The sequence below is a fragment of the Mus musculus genome, chromosome 5 (genome assembly GCF_000001635.26).
Source record: "Mus musculus strain C57BL/6J chromosome 5, GRCm38.p6 C57BL/6J".
NCBI classification, from domain to species: Eukaryota; Metazoa; Chordata; class Mammalia; order Rodentia; family Muridae; genus Mus; species Mus musculus.
In genome coordinates this window covers 128,806,261-128,825,517 of record NC_000071.6, presented here as the reverse complement: position 1 = coordinate 128,825,517, position 19,257 = coordinate 128,806,261, and the positions used below count along the sequence as shown (strand labels likewise).

Here is a 19,257-nt window from a genome sequence, read left to right as displayed (position 1 = left end):
GGCTCTCACTGGCAAGTCCATTCTTTCACTTGCATTAGAGCCTTCTTTTTTGGTATGCTGGTGTATACTGAAGACCAGCTGGGACATCAGCCTTATGGGCTTTAATGACTCCTGGATTCTTGGACCTTCTGTTGGTAGTCTACCATTGTTGGACTAGCTGGACCACAGCCTGTAGCCATTCTAATGAATCCCTTTTCTATATATACACAGATTCCTTTTATATGTTCTGTTCCTCCAGAGAAACCTGAGCAATTGGGAATTCACTTTCTGTTTGAGACAGGGTTTCTAACTGACCCAGAGCGCTCTGATTAGGCTGGCCAGCAAGCCTTAAGCATCTTTCTGCCTGTACATCCCTAGTGCTGAGATTATAGGCAAACACCACTGTAGTTGGCTTTTTATGTGGGTTCCAGGGTTTGAACTCAAGTCCTTTACTGCCAGAACCATAACACCCCTGCCACCCCCAATCCCCAGTCCCCTTGTACCTTTCTGCCAACATGCTGCCTGGGGGAGGCAGAAGCGACTTACCTCCACCTGGTACTAGGGCCTGCATCAGTTTTGCGCCTTCTATTGAGAAGCCTGTGTGTCTGCTTGCCTGGCAACCTCTGAGGACCCAAAGCCTGCAACCCCACATCTGGAGCAGTGTCTGCGTTTGGCTAATACGTCTCCTGCATCCTCGTGAGGAGCTTGGTCTCCTCCTTTCAGTAATCACTTCCTTGCCCGCACTAAATAAAGAGTGCCCGGGCTGCATTTAGCAGTGCCCACTTCCAAAATAAACAGAAGCACAGAGATTAGCTGGGATAATAGCTCAATTAAACAGCTGCAAGGCGGCCGTGCACTGGGTCCATGGTGTGGGAGGATGCCCACATGCCCTTCTTGGAGCCTGGAGATGGCCATGGTGGTGGTTGGGGACACATAGGCTCTGCGGCGTGACATTCTCAGATGATGTTCAGGTTCTGCTGTGTTTTAGCTGTGTGGTGGTCAGTAATGAACTTGGCCTCTCTGAACCTGCTGGGGAGTAGCAACCACGGAAGCACCAGCATTGATAAAATGCTGGCATGTGGCTGGTCCAGCCTGTGTCTCACTTCCTGTCATCATTTTACCAAGGGCACCATGGTCATTTGTGGGGCTAGTGGCAGAGCCCCTGGTCACCTCATTGGTTGGTGTTTGGGGATACCGCAGTTTGAATGTGAACCGTCCCTCACAGAATCATCTGCTTAAACAGATGATTGCCAGATGGTGGTGCTGTTTGGGGAAGCTATAGGACTGTTAAGTCCCACTGATTGGTGGAGGTATGCCACAGTGGGGGTGGAGGTGGGGACTCTGAAGGTTACAGCATCACCGCGCCCACTTCTGGTCCCAGTCTCTGCTCCCCTCACTATGGATAGAGTCACCTCCTCCCTTGCCTTCTCCTTTAAGTCAGTCTGTGTCTTTGAAACCATGATCCAGGCTAACCCCTCCCACCCTTAAGTGTTCTATTAGGAGCTGGTGACTAATATAAGGGGATCCCAAAGCTCCCTAGGAACCCCAAGAACTCTAATGGACCCATCCAGGATCTCTGCTAGTGTGGAATGGGGGAACTGCCATACCACGTGTTCTAAGAGTGCACAGTGCTTTATGCTGTTGGTCAGTATGATCACACTGAAGTGCAGAGTAAGTAAGTAAGTAAAGGCTGCAGTGCGTACGGTTAGAAATCTCCAGGGCTGATTGGGCAGAGGTGGTGCACACTTTTAATCCCAGCACTTTGGAGGCAGTGGCGGGTGGATCTCTGAGTTCGAGGCCAGCCTGGCCTATAGAGTGAGTTCCAGGATAGCCAGGGATACATAGAGAAAAATTCTGTCTTAACCCCCCCCCAAAAAAAAAATTCTCCAAATTGGCAGGCACAATAAGGCAGGACCAGCCTAACATATAAAGGCCGACAGACATGAAGAATCCATGTAAACATACCTGTCCCATTTCCTGCTCAGGAAGTCAGACCAGGACTCAGCACTAGAGTAGGCAGCAAAGATCTAGACCGCATACTACCTGTGGGTCTCCTGTCCAAGGATTCAGTTGATATGGATGGAGATGTCTTAAAAGCATGCCCCTGTACCAAAGAGTGCAGCTTTATTCCTTCTTGTTGGTCCCTCAATACAGGGTGACAATTTACACAGCATCAGGTACACTGTGTCATCTAGACATGGTGGGAGGAGGAGGTGTGTGTCAACACCATGCTTTGGTTGTAAGGGACATGAGAAGCTAGGATTTGGGTATCCCTTAGGTTCTGAGAAAACTCCCAGGGTACCTCCACTGTCTTGCCCTGTCTTCAGCCAGAAGAAATGACCCAGCCCAGCCCCAGTGTGAAGCGGTTATAGTAACTACCTTATGGGATTCTGTTCATATCTTGGGGAGTTCTGTTTTCCCAGCATCCTGAGTTCCTGGGAGCATTTCCATAGCAACAGTGAAACCATCACTTTTGTCTGCGGAGGTGCAGGATAATTACAGCTCTGGAGTTCCCTAGGAGTGACTTCTGGAGACAGTAGAGGGGACACAGAGGTCATGGTGCCTTAAAACTGCACCCAGGGAAGACTTCACTTTTCCAGGCTGACAAACAACCAGCTTAACCCATTCTGTACATTGAAAAGAGAGACTCAGCCCAGGCTGAAGGCTTGGCTTAGCGGTGGAGTGTGTGCCTAGAACCTACTAGGAAGGGATTTAATGGTAGAGAACTTGCCCAGAATCCCTAGTAAGGGGCAGGAGGCTGGATTCAGTGGTAAAACACCTGCCTAGAATCCCCCAGGGAGGGGCTAGGGTGTGGCTCAGTGGTAGAGCCCCTGCCTAGAATCCCCCAGGGAGGGGCTGGGGGCGTGGCTCAGTGGTAGAGCCCCTGCCTAGAATCCCCCAGGGAAGGGCTGGGGCATGGCTCAGTGGTAGAGCCCCTGCCTAGAATCCCCCAGGGAGGGGCTAGGGGCGTGGCTCAGTGGTAGAGCCCCTGCCTAGAATTCCCCAGTGAGGAGCTGAGGGTAGAATTCAGAGGTAGAGCATGGATCATGAATGCAGTAGGATACGGATCCTTCACCACTATGGTAAACAGGCTCCTCAATGTTTCTGAGGATCTTTTGGTGCCGAAAGGTGGCGATGCTCAGAGAACAGAGTCATTTACCTTTCCCTGAGCCTCTTATTTCATGATTTAACTGACATCCTTTAAACCCCTGACACCAGGGAATGGGGTGTATGTGGTTTAGTCGGTAGGGTACATGCTATGCTGCATGGGCCCTGGATTCAGCTGCAAGTAATGCCCAAAGCAGGTGTGACAGTTTGCATCTGCATCCTAGCCCTGGGGAGTTGGAAGCAGGAAGATCAGAAATTTAAGGTCATCCTCAACTACATAGTTCCAGACCAGCCTGGGCTAGAGGCCTGACACCAAACTGTCACGATGCCACATGTGTGTTAAATGAGTCCTTTCGAAGCTGAGGCAGGAGGATGACAAATTCATGACCAGCCTGGCTACCTGTGGGGACCCTGTCACTGTCATCCGCTCTCGACCAGCAAGAACGACATGACCACCAGTCCTTCTAACAGCAGTTTATTCAGCAAACTTCCGTCTTCATCTCTCGCGCTTCAACTTTTTCTCATCTTTCTTCCTAACCCGGGCCTCTCACTCTTATATACTCTCAGCCCTCATCCACTCACGGCAGGCCACGTCACCTCACCAGGCACACAGCTTCAGCCAATCAGGGCAGCAGGGGCATGTCTCCACCAAAATGGATTCGCCAGTATCCTGGTTCACCTGCGCAGCTCTCACGATGGTTGTGGCTTATTTTCAGGTGTATGAGGAAGTCAGGTGCAAGTCATAAGACTTAGCTGCAGTCCCTGGTGCCTTCTTGGGACTGCTGCCACACCCGCTCCTCACATGTCACCAATCAGCAGATCATTCCAAAACCAACTAAGTAAAGATAGTAAAACAAAGTAATGGCAAAAACCCAAGACTCAGTGAAACTGCTAGATTAAAAATAAATTACAGGGGGCTAGAGAGGTAGCCCAGTGGTTAAAGGTACCGGCTACTCTTCCAGAGGACCAAGGTTCAATTCCCAGCACCCGTGTGGCATCTCACACCTATCTGTAACTCTAGTTCCAGGGCTTCTGACTGCCTCTCACAGACTCACATGCAGGCAAAACACCAATGAACATAAAATAAAAATAAATGAAAATAAACAGATAAATAATAACAAGTCATCGACCAGTTCAAGCAAAAGAGGAAAGCGATCATGCTGGCTCTCGATCTCTGTCCCTAGGTGCCAGGGTACCCATCCCTTCATCATAGCAAGTATATCCACGACCCTCAGAAAGATGCCAAGAAGGGGGGGCCACAGGTCTGCAGGGTTGACTGCAGATGGAAAAGCCACGTTGATGGGGCCACCGGACGCGCTTCTGCTTCTGGTACCTGGGTGGTGTGTGTTGAGACCTTCTTGCTTCGGAAGGAGCCTGCACTTAGAAGGAAAAAGGTTCAGCCTTTAAGGGGTTGGTGATGGCTTGGTGGATATACTTTCAGTTGAAGTGTGAGGACCTGAGTTGAGATCCTGAGCACCAATAAAAAAGCTAGGCCTAGCCTGTGATCAAGGCACTGAGGGCGGGTAGCAGAAGCCAATCAGCGAGTCCCAAATTGATGAGCAACCCTGTCTCAAAAATAAGGTGGAGAGTTATATAGAGAGACACCAAGTGTCAGCGTCTGCCCTCTTAGAGTACATGCAAGGTATGTGCAGCTGCATATACATGTAGACAGACATATGTATGCTACACACACACGCGCACACACACACATACTTCAGACTTTTAGAAAGGTAGCCACAGATGTCTCATAATATAAAAAAATAAAGACGGAAAAATTAAATGCGAATGTTTTGTGCCCAGCCATCTCTGTGCTGGGAAGCACCTCACACATGAGGTGGTTCCTCATTGACTGGGTTTCTGGAAAGGGCTGACAGCGATCAGAGGTTCGCAGTGAGCATCAGCCCCTGAGCTTCTGAGGGCTTGAACCTTATCTTTCCAATGAAGATGGATGGGTGGTCTCCAGGCCAATGAGAAGCTACCATTTCTGCTTTCATCCTTGAAGGATGGAGCTGACGGCGAGGGTGAAAACGTGGGACTCTGGGGCTCTGTGGACTCTGGCATCCGTCCTGGATAGATGGGCACTTTACCTGTTGTGTGAGGCCGTGCCTCAGTTTCCCTGTGATCATAAAGGGGACCATTATGGCATTCACCTCCAGTGTTACTGGAGGGTCATGCGATTTTGTTGCAGGTAAGAAGATGGAAGCAGGGCAGGTTGGGCAGGAACAGATCTGAGCCTTGTCTGCTGGTGTTTGCAAAATACCTGAGCTAAAGCAGAAGGAGAGGAGTGAACGCCTTCCCACGCCACGCTGGGGGAAGAGGAGGTTCCCTCCGCCTGAGCCGAAGCTCTGCCAGATCTCCTGTGCTGTGAATATAGACAGCCAAAGCAGGGGAGGGTGCCTGGGGACCAGGGTTTCCCAATCTCTCTTCCTTTCCCAGTGAAGAAGCCCTAGAGAGGAGGCGGGTGTGTCGTGCCGCTCCTGGGGGTGGGGGTGGGGAGGGGACCCAGAGAAAGCCTGCTGTAAGGTACTGCAAAGCACAGTGGTGGTGGGCAGCAGGTGCTCAGGGGCCCCCCTGTCCCTACAGCATATGCGAGAGGCTGCTGAGCGGCGGCAACAGCTGGAGTTGGAGCATGAGCAAGCCCTGGCCTTCCTCAATGCCAAGCAGCAGGAGATCCAGCTACTGCAGCAGGTGAGCCCAGGAGTGCAAGTGTGTTTGTCTTTGTGTGTCTGTGTGTGTGTGTGTGTGTGTGTCTGTGTGTGTCTGTGTACCTGTGTGCTTGCTGAGAGGGTGGGGTGTGTGTATGTGCTGGGCCTGGGAGGGTGATGTTGTGTGTGTGTGTGTGTGTGTGTGTGCGTGCGTGTGCATGCTTGCTGGGCCTGGGGAGGTGGTTCTAACTGTGCACCAGTTTGAGTTTTGAGGGCTGCAAAGCTCCTTTGTGGCCTTTATTCTACTGTGGGCCCTGGTTTCCCTTAGGCCTACTCCAGGGTACTGTCTTGTAACACAGAGACCTTGCAAACCAGTCCCATCGGATGCTGGGCTTGGTCAGGAAAAGCCTGTCAGCGCAGTTCCTGCCAGGGGTGTGTCTCACTCCAGCTTTGGGGAAGCAGGCTGCTTCCCTGCTTCCCTGCTTTCACCCCAGCCTGGGATGAAATCTTGTCCCAGGGAAAGGCAAAGGTGATGGGAACCCAGGCTGGGGCTGGGTCAGTTTGGCACCTTCTTGTCATGGCCTGTTATGACATCAGGGAATAGCTACTTTTGGATGTTTTCTTTAACATGTCTTAATAAGTGATAAACCTCATTGTATTTATGGCAAGATTTCATTATTAGGAGGTAGATAGATAGATAGATAGATAGATAGATAGATATGACAGACAGACAGACAGATGGACAGACAGACAGAGGACATAGAGGATATAAGAATCAAGAGATGCCAAGAGAACAAGAGTGAACAGGAGAGGTATCAGGAAGCAGGACCAGATGACTCGGGGTAGACCTTCCACCACACACACTGTGAAGGGTGGGGCTGAGGAAGCCCATCCCTACCTCAGTCCATGCGTGCTTTGCTGTCCTGTCTCTTTCCCGGGTAGGAAGGTCCTGTTGGCAAGAACCAGGGCTGGGAGGAAGAAGCCCCGAAAGAATTAGAATATGGAGACCAGAGACTGACTTGCTCTCGTCTCTCTCCCCTCTCTTGTCTGAAGCCCAGCATCCCCACCTCCTGGCCTTACTCGTTCTCTTAGCAGGGCAGTTAGCCCCTATGGGCAGAGCTTACCCACCGGGGTACCAGAGGTACAATAGCAACCACACCTGAGCATCTATGGGACGATGGGACATGTAGGCATGGGCTGTGGGTGTCTGAGCCCTGGCTCAGTACTGACCAAGATGGGTAGTGAGTGGGTGACTCCTGAACCCTCTGCATAGCTCCATGCCAACAATCCAATGGTTGTCATGAATCTTTGATCTCACATGGAATAGGGACACTCAGTTGTTCAAACAGCCTAGGTGCAGATAAAAATCTGTCTGCTTTTCCAAATCAGAGTCTATCAGCCAGAGGCAACAGGTAGCTGACCTTTGAAGCCCCCTTTCTAGTTAATAACGGAGTCTTGGTATTAGGTAGAGATTTCATTAAGCCACTGTTCATGGGGACTGTCACAACCCTACCGCCTGTCACAACAAATTGGCCATCATACCTGAGAAACAATATTTTGCCAGGATATTATTCTTATCTTCCTCCCCGGGGCTGGGAGGAACAGGAGCCTCTCATCTATTCATTGCAATTTGGAAGTCATATCTGCAGGCCGGGTCCATCTGAGACAGATAACGAGCCTGCAGAGATACAAATAATGTCTCATAAGGGCGACAGGATATGACTCCTCCACAGAAGGCTCCCTGGGAGCCTGGGGTCACACGGACTGAGTATCTATCAGATTTGAAAAGAAACCAGCCCCACCTCTTTGCTTCTTTGCTTCTCTCTCTCTCTCTCTCTCTCTCTCTCTGTGTGTGTGTGTCTCTGTCTCCCTCCCTTCCTCCCTCCCTCCCTCCCTTCCTTCCTCCCTCTCTCCCTTCCTTCCTCCCTCCCTCCCTCCCTCCCTCCCTCCCTCCCTCCCTCCCTCCCTTCCTCCCTCTCTCTTTCTCACACACTCTCTCTCCAATCTCCTTGATTTTTTTTTTGTGCCTTTATCATGGTCTTTAGTTTGAACATATGGATGCTTCCTTATCTGTGGGGACATAGGAAGTGAAACTGAATAAAATCAACTGCCGATTATATAGGTTTTTTAGAAATGATGGCTGTTACAACAACAACAACAACAACAATGGCATTAGGGAGGGTGGTGGAAGGTGGAAGTGGAGTGGAAGGAGACCATGAACTCTTCCCAAGTTCATAGTTCTCTTGCACTTGGTCCTCTCTGGATGACACAGTCTGATCCCTGCCCGTGCTGATGGCTGCCTCCCTCACACTGCTGGCTCTGTAAACACAGAGCCAGCTCAGAAAGGGAGCTACTGTGTCTGGGGAGCCCTTGACACTGCCATCCTAGGATGGAGGTAAATGAAGAAGTACACAGCAAAACATATCAGCCCCAACAATGACCATCACCTAGAAGGGGCTCAAAACCTCTCACGGGTTTGCAAGGGTCCCCCCAGGCCATTTTGCATACCTGTCATGGTATATGAGTTTGCTCCCAACCCTCTTGGCACCAGCATGGGACACAGGTCCACAGTAGATAGTATCAGGATGCGTTGGTCCATTTGTTGGGTTTGGCGATGAGACGAACATTCAGGTTCCCTGGACAGGTCATCTTGTAGCAGAAGTTCAGCGATCACTGGGTGAACCCCAGAGCTGGGGAGCCAGGTTGGCACAGAGAACAGGTAAGACACTGTCCCTCACTCAGCCTTTATCACAGTGCCTCCAAGAGATAGAGATGGTGAGTTCTCACTACGCACTCCTATCCCTGTATCATTTGCTGAGTAAATTATGACCATGGCAGCCAGCCCTCCTGGGACCTGGGACATAGAGTCCTCCTCTTTATAGCCATGACCAAGGAGCCTGAGGTTGCGAATGGGCTAAAGGTCCTATGATGTGAGTGTAATCACATGGAGACTAGGCTCTCCAGAGCCTTTCTGTGACCTTTTCAGAATACCACGTTCATGGCTGCAAATTTTCAGTGTCTCAGGCCACCTGTGCCCTCGTCCTTACTATCAACAGTATATGCAAAGGTTTGGCCTCCCAGCTTTCAGTCCTGGGTCTGTTTCTGGGGAATGTGCTGGTTGGCACATTCTTTGCTGATTCCTGCCCTTGCCATGGAAGTCTAGGCTTTTGTTGCTTTATGTAAGGAGAGGTGGGATGCGCACGGACCAACACTACACACAGACTCAGGAGTGCAGGGGCCCTGCTGCTGTTTGTGCTACTGGGGATGGAAAGCCAGGACCTGGTACATGCTAGGCAAGTGCTCTGTCACTGAGAAGCGCCTGGAGCTTTTGCAACGCTCCTCTCTTTCCCTAGACACGCCCCGGGATGTGGACACGTGCCTGTCAACATCTCAGCCCTGATGAGTGTCACACTCAGGGCTCCTGTCTGAGGCCCTGCATCTCCAATAGTTATTAGAGTCTCATTTAAACTAATCTCAATAGCAGGAAAAACAAACCAACAAACAAACAAACAAGCCCCAAGACTCTGCTTAGCTCCAGCCCACACTTATTGTCCTGGCACAGGATGGCTTCTAGAGCAAGTGACCTGTGCCCGTGTCGTTTATCCCTCCTGTATGCATGTCTGTCTTGAATCTGTCATTGCATCTGTGGCCTGTTCCTCCCTTCCTGGCAACTGCCCCTGCAGGTGATAGGTCTTTTCTGTTCTGGGGAGCACTTCTGTTCTGGGGAGCACTGTGGGCTTCCTTGGGAGCCATAACTCTTCCTCTGCGCTTCTCCATCTGCAAGGCATCCTGTCTCCCACGAAGGTCACACTCCCTCCCCCACCCCCAATGTTGGCAGTGGCCCCAAAATGAGCCTCACTTGAGCTACTGCTGAGATTTTATTTTATTTTATTTTTTGAGACTCTGGAACTGCCAACGTGGAGTGTTAAATTTAACAGTCTATTCCAATCGCCCAAATGGCCCAGCTTGGAAGTGGCCCATGAAAATGAACTCCTGAGCAGCATCCAGAGGCAGAGATGGAACCATTGCTGCCAAGTTGGTCCGGCCTCCCCAGCCTGCCTGTGTGCTTTGTTGATTGAATCCTGACGGTTGAAAACTGTCTTTGACTCGATGACAGAGATATTTATAAAATCTCTCCGTTCCCTGGCTGATTTCTTCCCCACCCCATGCCCCATTTTGTTATTTCTTCTGTTATTGTTGCTGTTTTGTTTTGAAAGGAACAATCTCAAGTGTCAATGCGGGAGCCGAATTCAATAACTGTGTGATTAGCGGGCCGGGTGCTAGCGGCTCGCCTGGCTCTTAGACCCTCATTGGGAATCTGTGAGAATGAGATGCATGGTGAATGAGCTTTTTGGAAATCTTGGGCTTATTCTCCTTTGAGTCTGGGCCATGGAGCCTCAACCCAGCCCACACACAATCTCACAGTGGCAGAGATGAGGTAATATTCATTTCTCACCCTCCGCAGTGCAAAGTCCAGGCTGATACTCTCTGGAAATGGAAACCCCGATATGAGCCCAGCTGGGCACATGGCTTCCTAATTAGAGCAGGTGACGAGGCAGGAGACTAGAGTGCCAGGAAGCAAACCCTTTCACGAGCTGAAAAATGGGGCCCTGGGGGTGTGGCTCAGTTATTACATTTGCCTGGCATGTGCAAGGGCCTGGGGTCAACTCTCATCATGGCATACATGTGCTGTGACGGCACGTGCTCATTAACCCAACACGTGGGAGAAAGAAGGAGGAAAATTGCAATTTTGCCTTTGGCCATGTGGTGAATTCGAGGCCAGCTTGAGCTACACAAACCTTGTCTCAAAGAAAACAAAAACAAAAACAAAAACAAAAACAAAAACAAAAACAAAAAAACAAGAGAGAATGAAACTGAAGAATACTTGGAGCCACTAATGGGCCCAGCTTGGTTGGACACCCAGCCTGGTGAGGTAGGAGCCTGTGCTCGCTTTTTGCTATAACCTCAGATACCCCGAGCCTCAGTTCATCCATCTTTGGTAGGGAGCATCATATTCTTACCAGTGAGTGATGGCATTTATCCTCCAAACAGAAAACCCAGTGGGAAAGTTTGTCTGCCTAGATTATTACTGCAGTAGGACTTTGGATGTGCTTAGGACCAGGACCTTAACCAGCCACCACAGGCACAGCTGAATTCCCAGATGCCACCATACTTTGTTTCTCTCTGCCTTCCCCTGGGCCAGCTTGGCCTTTGGTTTTCTGTAGCCTTTCCCCTCGTGGTGGTAAGATGGCTGCAGTTGCACCAACTTCTCCTCTCAAGTCCAAAAGGAAAGAGGCCTCCCATTCCCCCAGGGTCTCCCAGCACAGGCTCCCAGCTGGGATTGGGCTCTGTGGTCATTAGATAAACTAATGGGAGAGAGAGTCTGAGATTGTATTTATCTCTTCAGTAGAAAAAAAAAAATCCAGGCGCTGCTCTTTGGTGAGGGGGCCATTAAGACAAATATAACATGGACTGTCACTATGCCAGGGTGTCAGGAGGAGTGGGGACAAATGTGATTGTGTTTTAATTTTTTGTATGAATCGTCCTTTGCCAGGCAGGGGCAGTTTCATGTGAAATTTCCTCAGTAAAGCTAGTAACATGTTTTCTGTGCGGTGTGACTTTAATTATGGGGGAAGGGGGCAGGCCCCTGCTGTGGGCTGGAGGTGTAAGACCCCTCGCACCAGGGCACCTCCTTCAGGCCAGGGTGATCCAAGGAGGACTTGAAACTTATGCAGGGTGGTGCCACATCTCCCAGGCAGGAGGATGGACTAGAAGAGAGTGCTCTTCAGGCTTAGCATGGAGAGCCCGGCTTCTCTGGTCGGTCGGAACACACCGGGTCCCTTCTCAGCTGCAGTGGCAGAGCTGTGAGCCTCGTGCTTAGCTGCCCAACGAGATGCTACCCCAGCCCATTCAAGCTGTCCTCACAGGCACATGCTCTCTCCTGGGCACCATTACCATGTAAGAGTCCGATCTTTCTCTGCCTGACTCCCCGCAGATCGTCAGATTCAGCCAAATCAATCGTCGCCACCTGGTGCAGCTCAGAGGAAGACCTGCAGCGTTTACCCTCTCCTGGGAAATCAGGACCACATAGCACACTCTGGTCTTGCTGATTCTGGCCCGGAGTTCCTCTTTCCCTGCCTAAATGCTTTCTTTTCTTTCTCCACCACCACCAGGCTCAGGTTGAAGCTAAGAAAGAGCATGAAGGTGCTGTGCAGCTGTTAGAGGTGAGCACAGGTGGGCGGGCGGGCGGGGCTGGGTCGGCAGAAAGTAAATGGTCCCTGCCGCCTGTCAGAAACTGGATGTGGCCCCAGCACGCCGCCACTCACATTATCCTTGCAAGCAAGCTGTCTCCTAGGCACTGTTACCACTTCTGTCCTTCCCACTGAGGAGACAGCACCGAGCACGGAATCAGCTTTTCCTCAACCTCACAGCCTGGGTCAGAGGTGGGCTTTGGCTAGCTGTTCTCATCGAGCCACAAGGCGGCGCTTTTCCTACACTTAATGTTGGGTTGTTCCTAGGGATGCCATCCTCTAAGGGGTGGCATAGGGGGACAGTGCCGAAGCTTTGCGCTCCTGCTGGGGAGACACTTGCAGGATCGGAGAAGGGGGGGGGTCTCAAACAGCAGTTCCCAACCTTCCTAAATGCTGGAACCCTTTAATCAGTTCTTCACATTGTGGCGAGCACCGCCCACCCCCACCCCCCCACCCCCGCCCAGCCCCTGCAATCATACAATTGTTTTTGTTGCTATTTCATAACTGTAATTTTGCTACTATTATAAATCATAATGTAAATATCTCGTATGCAGGGTATCTGATATATGGCCCCCAAAGAGGTCACAACCCTCAGGTTGGAAACCACTGGTCTAGGAGCCAAAGTGGTTAATGCTGTACCAGCCACTGATGGGATCTTTGTCCCTGTGGAAGTGGCCATCTGAGCCACATGTAGATCTTCCTGAATGGTCCCGAGGATCTGGAAGCAAAACAGCCACCAGGTCCCATCATCTGGGGTGGCACACAGAGTGCCTGCTCCTGGTCTGTGACTTTGGTCCTGGGTGGGTCTTCTTAGAGAATGGTAGATAGGTAGAGGGATGGTGAGAACTCGGTGTCCTTGGGGGGTCCTTGCCAGTCATTCCTCATGCAGAGTGAGTAGTTAGCCAGCGGTCACGCTGTGAGGCAGGCAGTAGTGAACTGGACAGACTGTGTAGCTCCCCAGGCTACCTGCTGCCAGGGAAGGTAGGATTTCCATGGAATCGTAAAATGACCCTTTCCCCAGGGGAGGAGCTGCTACTGCTGAAAACAGAGTGTGTGCACATCTTATGCCACCCCTTGGAATCTATAGCTCCCCCAGGAAAGGTTCTGTGGTCACTATCCCATGAGCTGATCTTGATCGTTGGAAATTTCCCATTAGTTAGATCAAGAGGGATATGTGTGTCGGATGCCAGAAAAACGCAGGTCTTGGGAGAATGGAACGGGCCACCTCCAGATGGACATCTATCTTCCTGGGGGACAGTTTAGTCTCACCTCCCCTGGCAGGAAAGAGTCCCTTTCTTTAGCTGCCCTGAAATGTACAGACTTGGTTGCCTGTGTCACTCCAGTCTCCTGCTGAGTTATCACTGCAGCTGGTAGCCTGTGTTTTGAGCTTACGCCTGCTAACATCTACGACACAACATGCCTTTGTTCAGAAGCTGGGGTGGGCCATTTATTTGGCCATGGGCTGTCCTGAGCACTGTCTACTTCATTTACACCATCTCTCTGTAATTGTCTCGTCTGGCTCGCCACCCAGAACACCCTGGACTGCATGCAGGTATTCAGTGTGGCTTGTCCTCTCGAACATGTGCTCTGTGGTACTTTCCCTAGGCGGGCAGCTCTGAGCCCTGGGTCTGCTCATCCTCCTCCTCTCTCCCTTCTATGGAGCACCTTGAGGGTCTAACACTACAAAGGGACCTGGTGTGGGTGTGGACCAGGACTCCGCAGCCTGGTGCCAGCAGAGGAGTGGGCATAGGAATACGAAAACGCTTTCTTGGAGTGCTGAGCTGACCCTGTGCACACATCTCCCTGCCGCTGGCCAGTGGTATGAATTCAGATGACCATGGGCGAGAGGCTGGGACTGCTATTCCTTGGGGTTGGTTTGTGGTTGGGAGGGACTGGCAGTATGCCTAGAATTCCATTATGGGTCATCAGAATTCATTCTGGCTCCTCCTATCCATCCCGAGCCAACAGCAAGCTCCTTCCATAGGGGAGAGCCACTCTGCTTTCTTTCCAATTGTCCCCCAGTGTGGCCCCTGGCTCAGACCAGACACTGGTACTGAAGTCAGAGAGGGGTAGCTTCCCTACCTGCCAGATGAGGGGCTTTCAATGCTAGACTGATCATCATGGCATCTCTGGGAGCTTGTCACAAGTCTCGATCCCCAGGCCCAGGAAGAGCACAGATGGACCTCTGCCTTATGCAGCCTTGCAGGGTCCCACGAGGATGGGGCTGAGCCACACGTAGGAGGTGGCGTCAAGCTAGTTGATGGGAATGAGGGACACTTGAAGTCTTGACCAACGCATAATTGATAAGCCCAGGCCCCGCAGCCCAGCCTGGATCCCATCTTAGCACTGTGGAGAGACAGGGACCAAGTCCCTCACGCTAGTTGTCAGGACCCCCTCTAAGGGTGGGTATCTTCAGAGTATATCAGGCACCCTAGATGTCGCCTGGGTGACCATCTTTAGGCAGCCTGCAGCCCTGAAGTATGAGCAGTGTGGCTGCATTGGAGGCTATGTACTGTTAACACTGAAGCCCTTTGCATACCCACCAGCTCTGTAGATATTTGCAGAACTGATTCCCAGAGGGTGCAGGGGGATGGGGTGGGGAGATTGCCATGCAGGACACCTGAGAGAATGCCAGGTTCAGGAGTGATCGTTCCCATCATTCAGGCGGGGACCCCGAGAGCAAGAAGAGGCAGGGTCCCCAACACACAGACAACTGCGTTCCTCTCCTCACAGTAGGTGAAGTTGGGGTCAGCTGTCTTGCTGAGTTACAAGGGAGCTCTAGGGAATGCTGGCCCTTAGTTCATTTGCTCCTGGCAGGAAGGACAAGTGTGCGTGGTGGCATCGCCTCTCTGGCACTGAGAAATGTCATACATAGCTCATAGCCAGAATGATGTATAGGAAAGAACACAGTGTTTGTGGGCAGTGTCAGGGTGAGAGCAAGGGGTCTGGGCCCTGAGGATGGGGTCATTTCCACAGAGATCTGTTTCTATGGCAACAATGATAGATGAATGAGACTCCACGTGCTTGTAGGTAACTCTGCAGGTGATCTCTGCATGTCCCATTGTCTTTAATTGGAGAAATGTCCTTTACCTTCAAAGCTACCTTAGCTTGGACACTAGCCCAGCATGCAGCCCCACACCTCGGAGGAGGAAAGTCAGAGAAACGCCTGTGGAGGAGGCAGGAAAGCCGGCAGTCACGTCTTGGGATATTTGCCTCTGGCTTTTAAATGCTCCGCTTGCATTTGCAAGCTGCTGCACTTATTCCAATTATAGAACGCTTTGCCATCTGCCACCACCACGGTCCTGGTCACAGCACAGACCCCTCCATCCCCCGCCTGCAGGTGGTGCTTCTCTGAGAGGCTTGGGCTGGCCCATCAGGGAAGAGTGGGTGGGTGTGTCCGTGAAGCTGAGGGAACACACAGAGGCAAGGTTCCCATCATGCAACGGAGAGAGACTCCACAATGCTCCAGATAAACTGAGATAAACACCACGGTGTTGAAGCAGTAGCCGGGAGCAGCACAGGCCTCTGCAGTTCCTTTCAGAGTGCCCCAGGAAGTGGGTGACATACAAGCTATCAGAGCTAACCAGTGAGTGGCCCAGACATGCATTGGCTGCAGCCAGGGAAGGCTGGGGGCTATGTGCACATAGCCTCCTGAGGAGCGATCAACAGGGACACATGGGGACTTGAGGCTTCTGTGGGCTCTTCCTCTTTACGGCTGGAAACTCCTGAGGCCCAAGTTGGCATCCTGCCTTTTCAAAGCAGAGAGAGCAGCCGAAGGCTTGGGAAAGAAAGATAGTGTTCATCAGGGTGGCCTGGCACAACACTTGGATTCTCTGTCTCCTCTGACCTAGAAAACCAGGCCCTTCCACTCCATTTCAGTTCACTGAGGCTCACCCCCAAAGCCAGGCCCACTGTAGCGCCCCTAGTGGACGCACTTTGCAAAGCAAACAATTACCTACACAGCAGGGACATTGGTCTGCTGGCTGCAGTTGGTTCTACCCAGAAGCCCCTGCTCTCTTGAACACACGCATCTCCACCGTCAGGTCCCTGCATGCTTACCAGAGGGAAAGCTGCAAGTCAAACATACCCCAGGCAACTGGGTCTGCTAAACAGTGTCTAGACACAAAGACTGTTAAAAACTGTAGCCTTTGGGGCTAGAGAGATGGCTCAGTGCTTAAGAGCACTAAACTGCTCTTCCAGAGGTCCCGAGTTCAATTCCCAGCAACCACATGGTGGCTCATGACCATATGTCATGGGATCCTATGCCCTCTTCTGGTGTGTCTGAAGATAGCTGCAGTGTAATCACATAAAATAAATATTTAAAAGAAAAATTATCCTAGCCATGGCTACCGTCTCCAGGACAGCAAGCTGTCATTACCCTGTGCCTTGTTCATTCACGTATGGGACAGTGCTCGAATACGTGAGCCAACTCTGTGTTTAAATACCTTAATTATTTTATTTTATGTTGTATAGGTGTTTTGTGAGGTTGTATACCATGTGCCTGCAATGCCCACAGAGGCCAGAAGAGGGCGCTGGACTGATTGGAACTCAAGTTACAAACAGTTGTGTGTTTCTGCGTGGGTGCTGGGAATTGAACCCAGGCTGTCTGGAACAGCAGCCAATGTTTGTAACCACTGAGCCATTTCTCCAGCCCCACCTTTAAACACTTTGAATTTCAGTAACCAATACCATCTTTTTGCACTCCTTGTGCTTAGGAAAAAGTATGGCTATAAGGCTAGCATACAACAGGTCCACGTGTCTCTGGGGCCTCTGGACTGGCTGCTGGCGCCCTCTAGAGGCCAAACTGGGCCATGAGTACCCATAGAGCTAGAGGAATGGGCCAGACCCGATGTCTGAGCTGGTGATGCTCTCTGAATGCAGAGCCCCAGTCAATGCTCCCTGACCATCCCTAGCTTTGGAAGAGTGAAACACTACTTATTCATCTCTGAGGGCATAGCTTCTCTCTATCCGTATACCATCTGTATCAACCTTTTTATTCAGTAATAACTTTGGACTCATTAGAGCTTTAAAAAGCAGCAGGGACACTTTTTATAAGCTCCACCCCTCCCAGGTACCCCGGCCAAAGTATTTTGCCCCATCAGAGCAAGTCCAGGACCTGAGGCTGGAACGGTGCCAATCAGCCAAGCTACAGCTGGCCTCGGACCTCACCACCCACTTGGCTCTCTTCTCATAGTATAGTTCTAGAGTCCCATTGCTGTTGCAGACCTGCATGGTTACAATCCAATGTCTTGCATCTTCTGCCACCAGAGGACACCTACTCATGTTGCCCCTGAATAGTCACACCCTCCCGCAACCTGACGAGCACTGAACTGTTCCCGAATGCATAGCATTGAAATTTTGTGGTGTGGATGGAGAGTCCTCCTGCCTTTCGTTCCTTGGGTCTGGTTATATGCGTAGGATGCTTAAGAGGTGCTTTTTGGAGTGTCAGAGGATACAGGTGCTATCTCCTGCTCACCCTCGTACCCAGGAACCCCACTGGCCTCTGTGGGTACTCATGGCCCAGTTTGGTTACTCAGATGATCTGATGGCTTTCCCCTCATGGGGACATTTGATGCCACTCCCTCTGATGACCCTACCCTCATGTAGGATTCTTGGATGCGTTAAGTAGGAGTGGAGCCGCTAGGGCCCACGGATCCTGAAGTCATCATCCCACACATGGATTCTGCCCTTGGAATCACACTTGTCCTCACAGATCTCCCCAAAGCTCTCCAGGGCCCACCTGTGCCACAGAGCCCAGAGGTTCGGTCCCTTGCCGTCCTCTGAGGCGACTGCTATCTTAAGCCAACCCCATTCAGCTTTTTAAAAAGAGGAACCCTGCTGATTTTTTTTTAATGAATTGAAGAAATTAATTATAGGCTTGGGATCCGTTGTGGTTATTTTTGGAAACCCGTGATCGCAGACATAAATAGCACCCGGTTCTGGATGAAAGAGCTGAGAGACTTAATGCTTATGGCACAAGGAAGAGGGAGAGGAGGGAGAGGAGGAGGAGGGGGAAGGAGGGGAGGATAAAGAGGTGGGGAAAGAGGTAAAGGAGGAGGAAGAAGAAAGGATGCGGAAACTCTGCAAGAGCGGGGAGAGGATGTAGATTAGAAAGAAAAGAGATAAAGAAAGAGGAGCAAGAGGAGGAGGAGGAGGAGGAGGAGGAACCATGTCCACTCCTGAGCCATGGATCAAGCCAGGTAGCAGACTGACTCAGCCATTTCCCCCCTACATTCCCACATGCCTGCAATAAAACAAGAATCTATTGAGCACCAGCTAGATACCTATGTTTGTATCAAATTCTTCTGAGAGCAGCAGGAAGCACACAGATTAAACCCTCTGTACGAGCCACACAGCACTCAGGAACAGCCTACCACACCTGTGCCCAAGGAGGGAGCTTGCTGGCTGCCCTTTTCTTCCATGTGTTTGCCTGCCTGAAAGGTTCTTGTCTTTCCCTAGGCGTCATGGTGGTGTTAGCTAATGACAGTGGCGTTTCTAACCCAGTACCACGTAGATACTCCCTGGTGTGGCTGCCAGCTGTGTTCTTCAGGGGTCTTCAGGCCCATGGGATGGACACCCACTGAGATGGCATGGCATGATGGGTTGGTAGCTGGGCTGCTCCCAAGTCAGAACTGTTTCAGCCGTACGCTCCAAATACCAAACAGTCATGCCAACCACAAAGTGCCCAGGCTGCACACAGAGCCTGGAACAATCCACACTTGGCTGGGAGTTGAGCGATGGCAAGATTTCTTGGCACATGTGGCTCCTCATGGTGGCCAACAGCCAGGCTGCCTGTGAGGCTGGGCTCCCAGACGCTGCTGTTCTGTGGAGGTGGAAGCAGACCCTGCCACACACAAGCGCACAGCCTATCATATGCACGCACACTCACATTCTTAAAAGGCACACATGCCCTGAGCACATCTGCACCACTGACTATCCCTTCGTTGATCGCTGTTCTGCCTCTGCTGTGCAGTCCAAGGTCCGAGAGCTGGAAGAGAAATGCCGTGTGCAGAGTGAGCAGTTTAACTTGTTGTCCCGGGACCTGGAAAAGTTCCGGCAACACACTGGGAGTATTGACCTGCTGGGCAGCAGCTCAGTGGCCCTGCTGGATGTTCCCTTGGCCCCTGGCAAGCCTTTCCCTCAGTACATGAATGGACTAGCCACCTCCATCCACAAAGGTAAGTGATGGGTGCTCCCAACGGTTCTGGGAGGGTGCCTGTGGCTGAGAGTATAAGGACCTACTGCAGCAGGACTGTGGACAACCCAGGTTGCTC

The 19,257-nt window shown here is 51.3% G+C and overlaps 1 protein-coding gene and 1 long non-coding RNA gene across 18 annotated transcripts in view; one reads left to right on the top strand and one right to left on the bottom strand.

Annotated features, from left to right (window-relative positions):
* Positions 1-19,257, top strand: part of Rimbp2 (RIMS binding protein 2) — a 195,857-nt gene that overhangs the window by 128,127 nt on the left and 48,473 nt on the right. For 10 of the 15 annotated variants that reach the window (XR_377055.4, NM_001081388.2, XM_017320870.2 and 7 more), the window contains 4 exons: positions 5,671-5,775; positions 11,906-11,956; positions 13,515-13,535; positions 18,957-19,161. Coding sequence is in view for 14 of the 15 variants with exons in the window: in NM_001081388.2 (NP_001074857.1) it covers positions 5,674-5,775; positions 11,906-11,956; positions 13,515-13,535; positions 18,957-19,161 (379 nt within the window). In the remaining variant the exon portion in view is untranslated. The remainder of the gene's footprint in view (positions 1-5,670; positions 5,776-11,905; positions 11,957-13,514; positions 13,536-18,956; positions 19,162-19,257) is intronic. The other 5 variants (NM_001310733.1, XM_006504297.4, NM_001378900.1 and 2 more) reach the window with 1 other exon arrangement.
* Gm34057 lies at positions 7-7,387 on the bottom strand. 3 transcript variants are annotated; one of them, XR_003955995.1, is made up of 4 exons: positions 7,275-7,387; positions 6,631-6,700; positions 4,421-4,466; positions 3,817-3,922 (listed from the first exon to the last, which is right to left on the bottom strand). It is a non-coding gene; the product is annotated as a predicted gene, 34057 (long non-coding RNA). The 3 variants fall into 3 exon arrangements; XR_003955997.1 differs by having other exon boundaries at positions 4,421-4,461; XR_003955996.1 differs by having other exon boundaries at positions 7-4,461.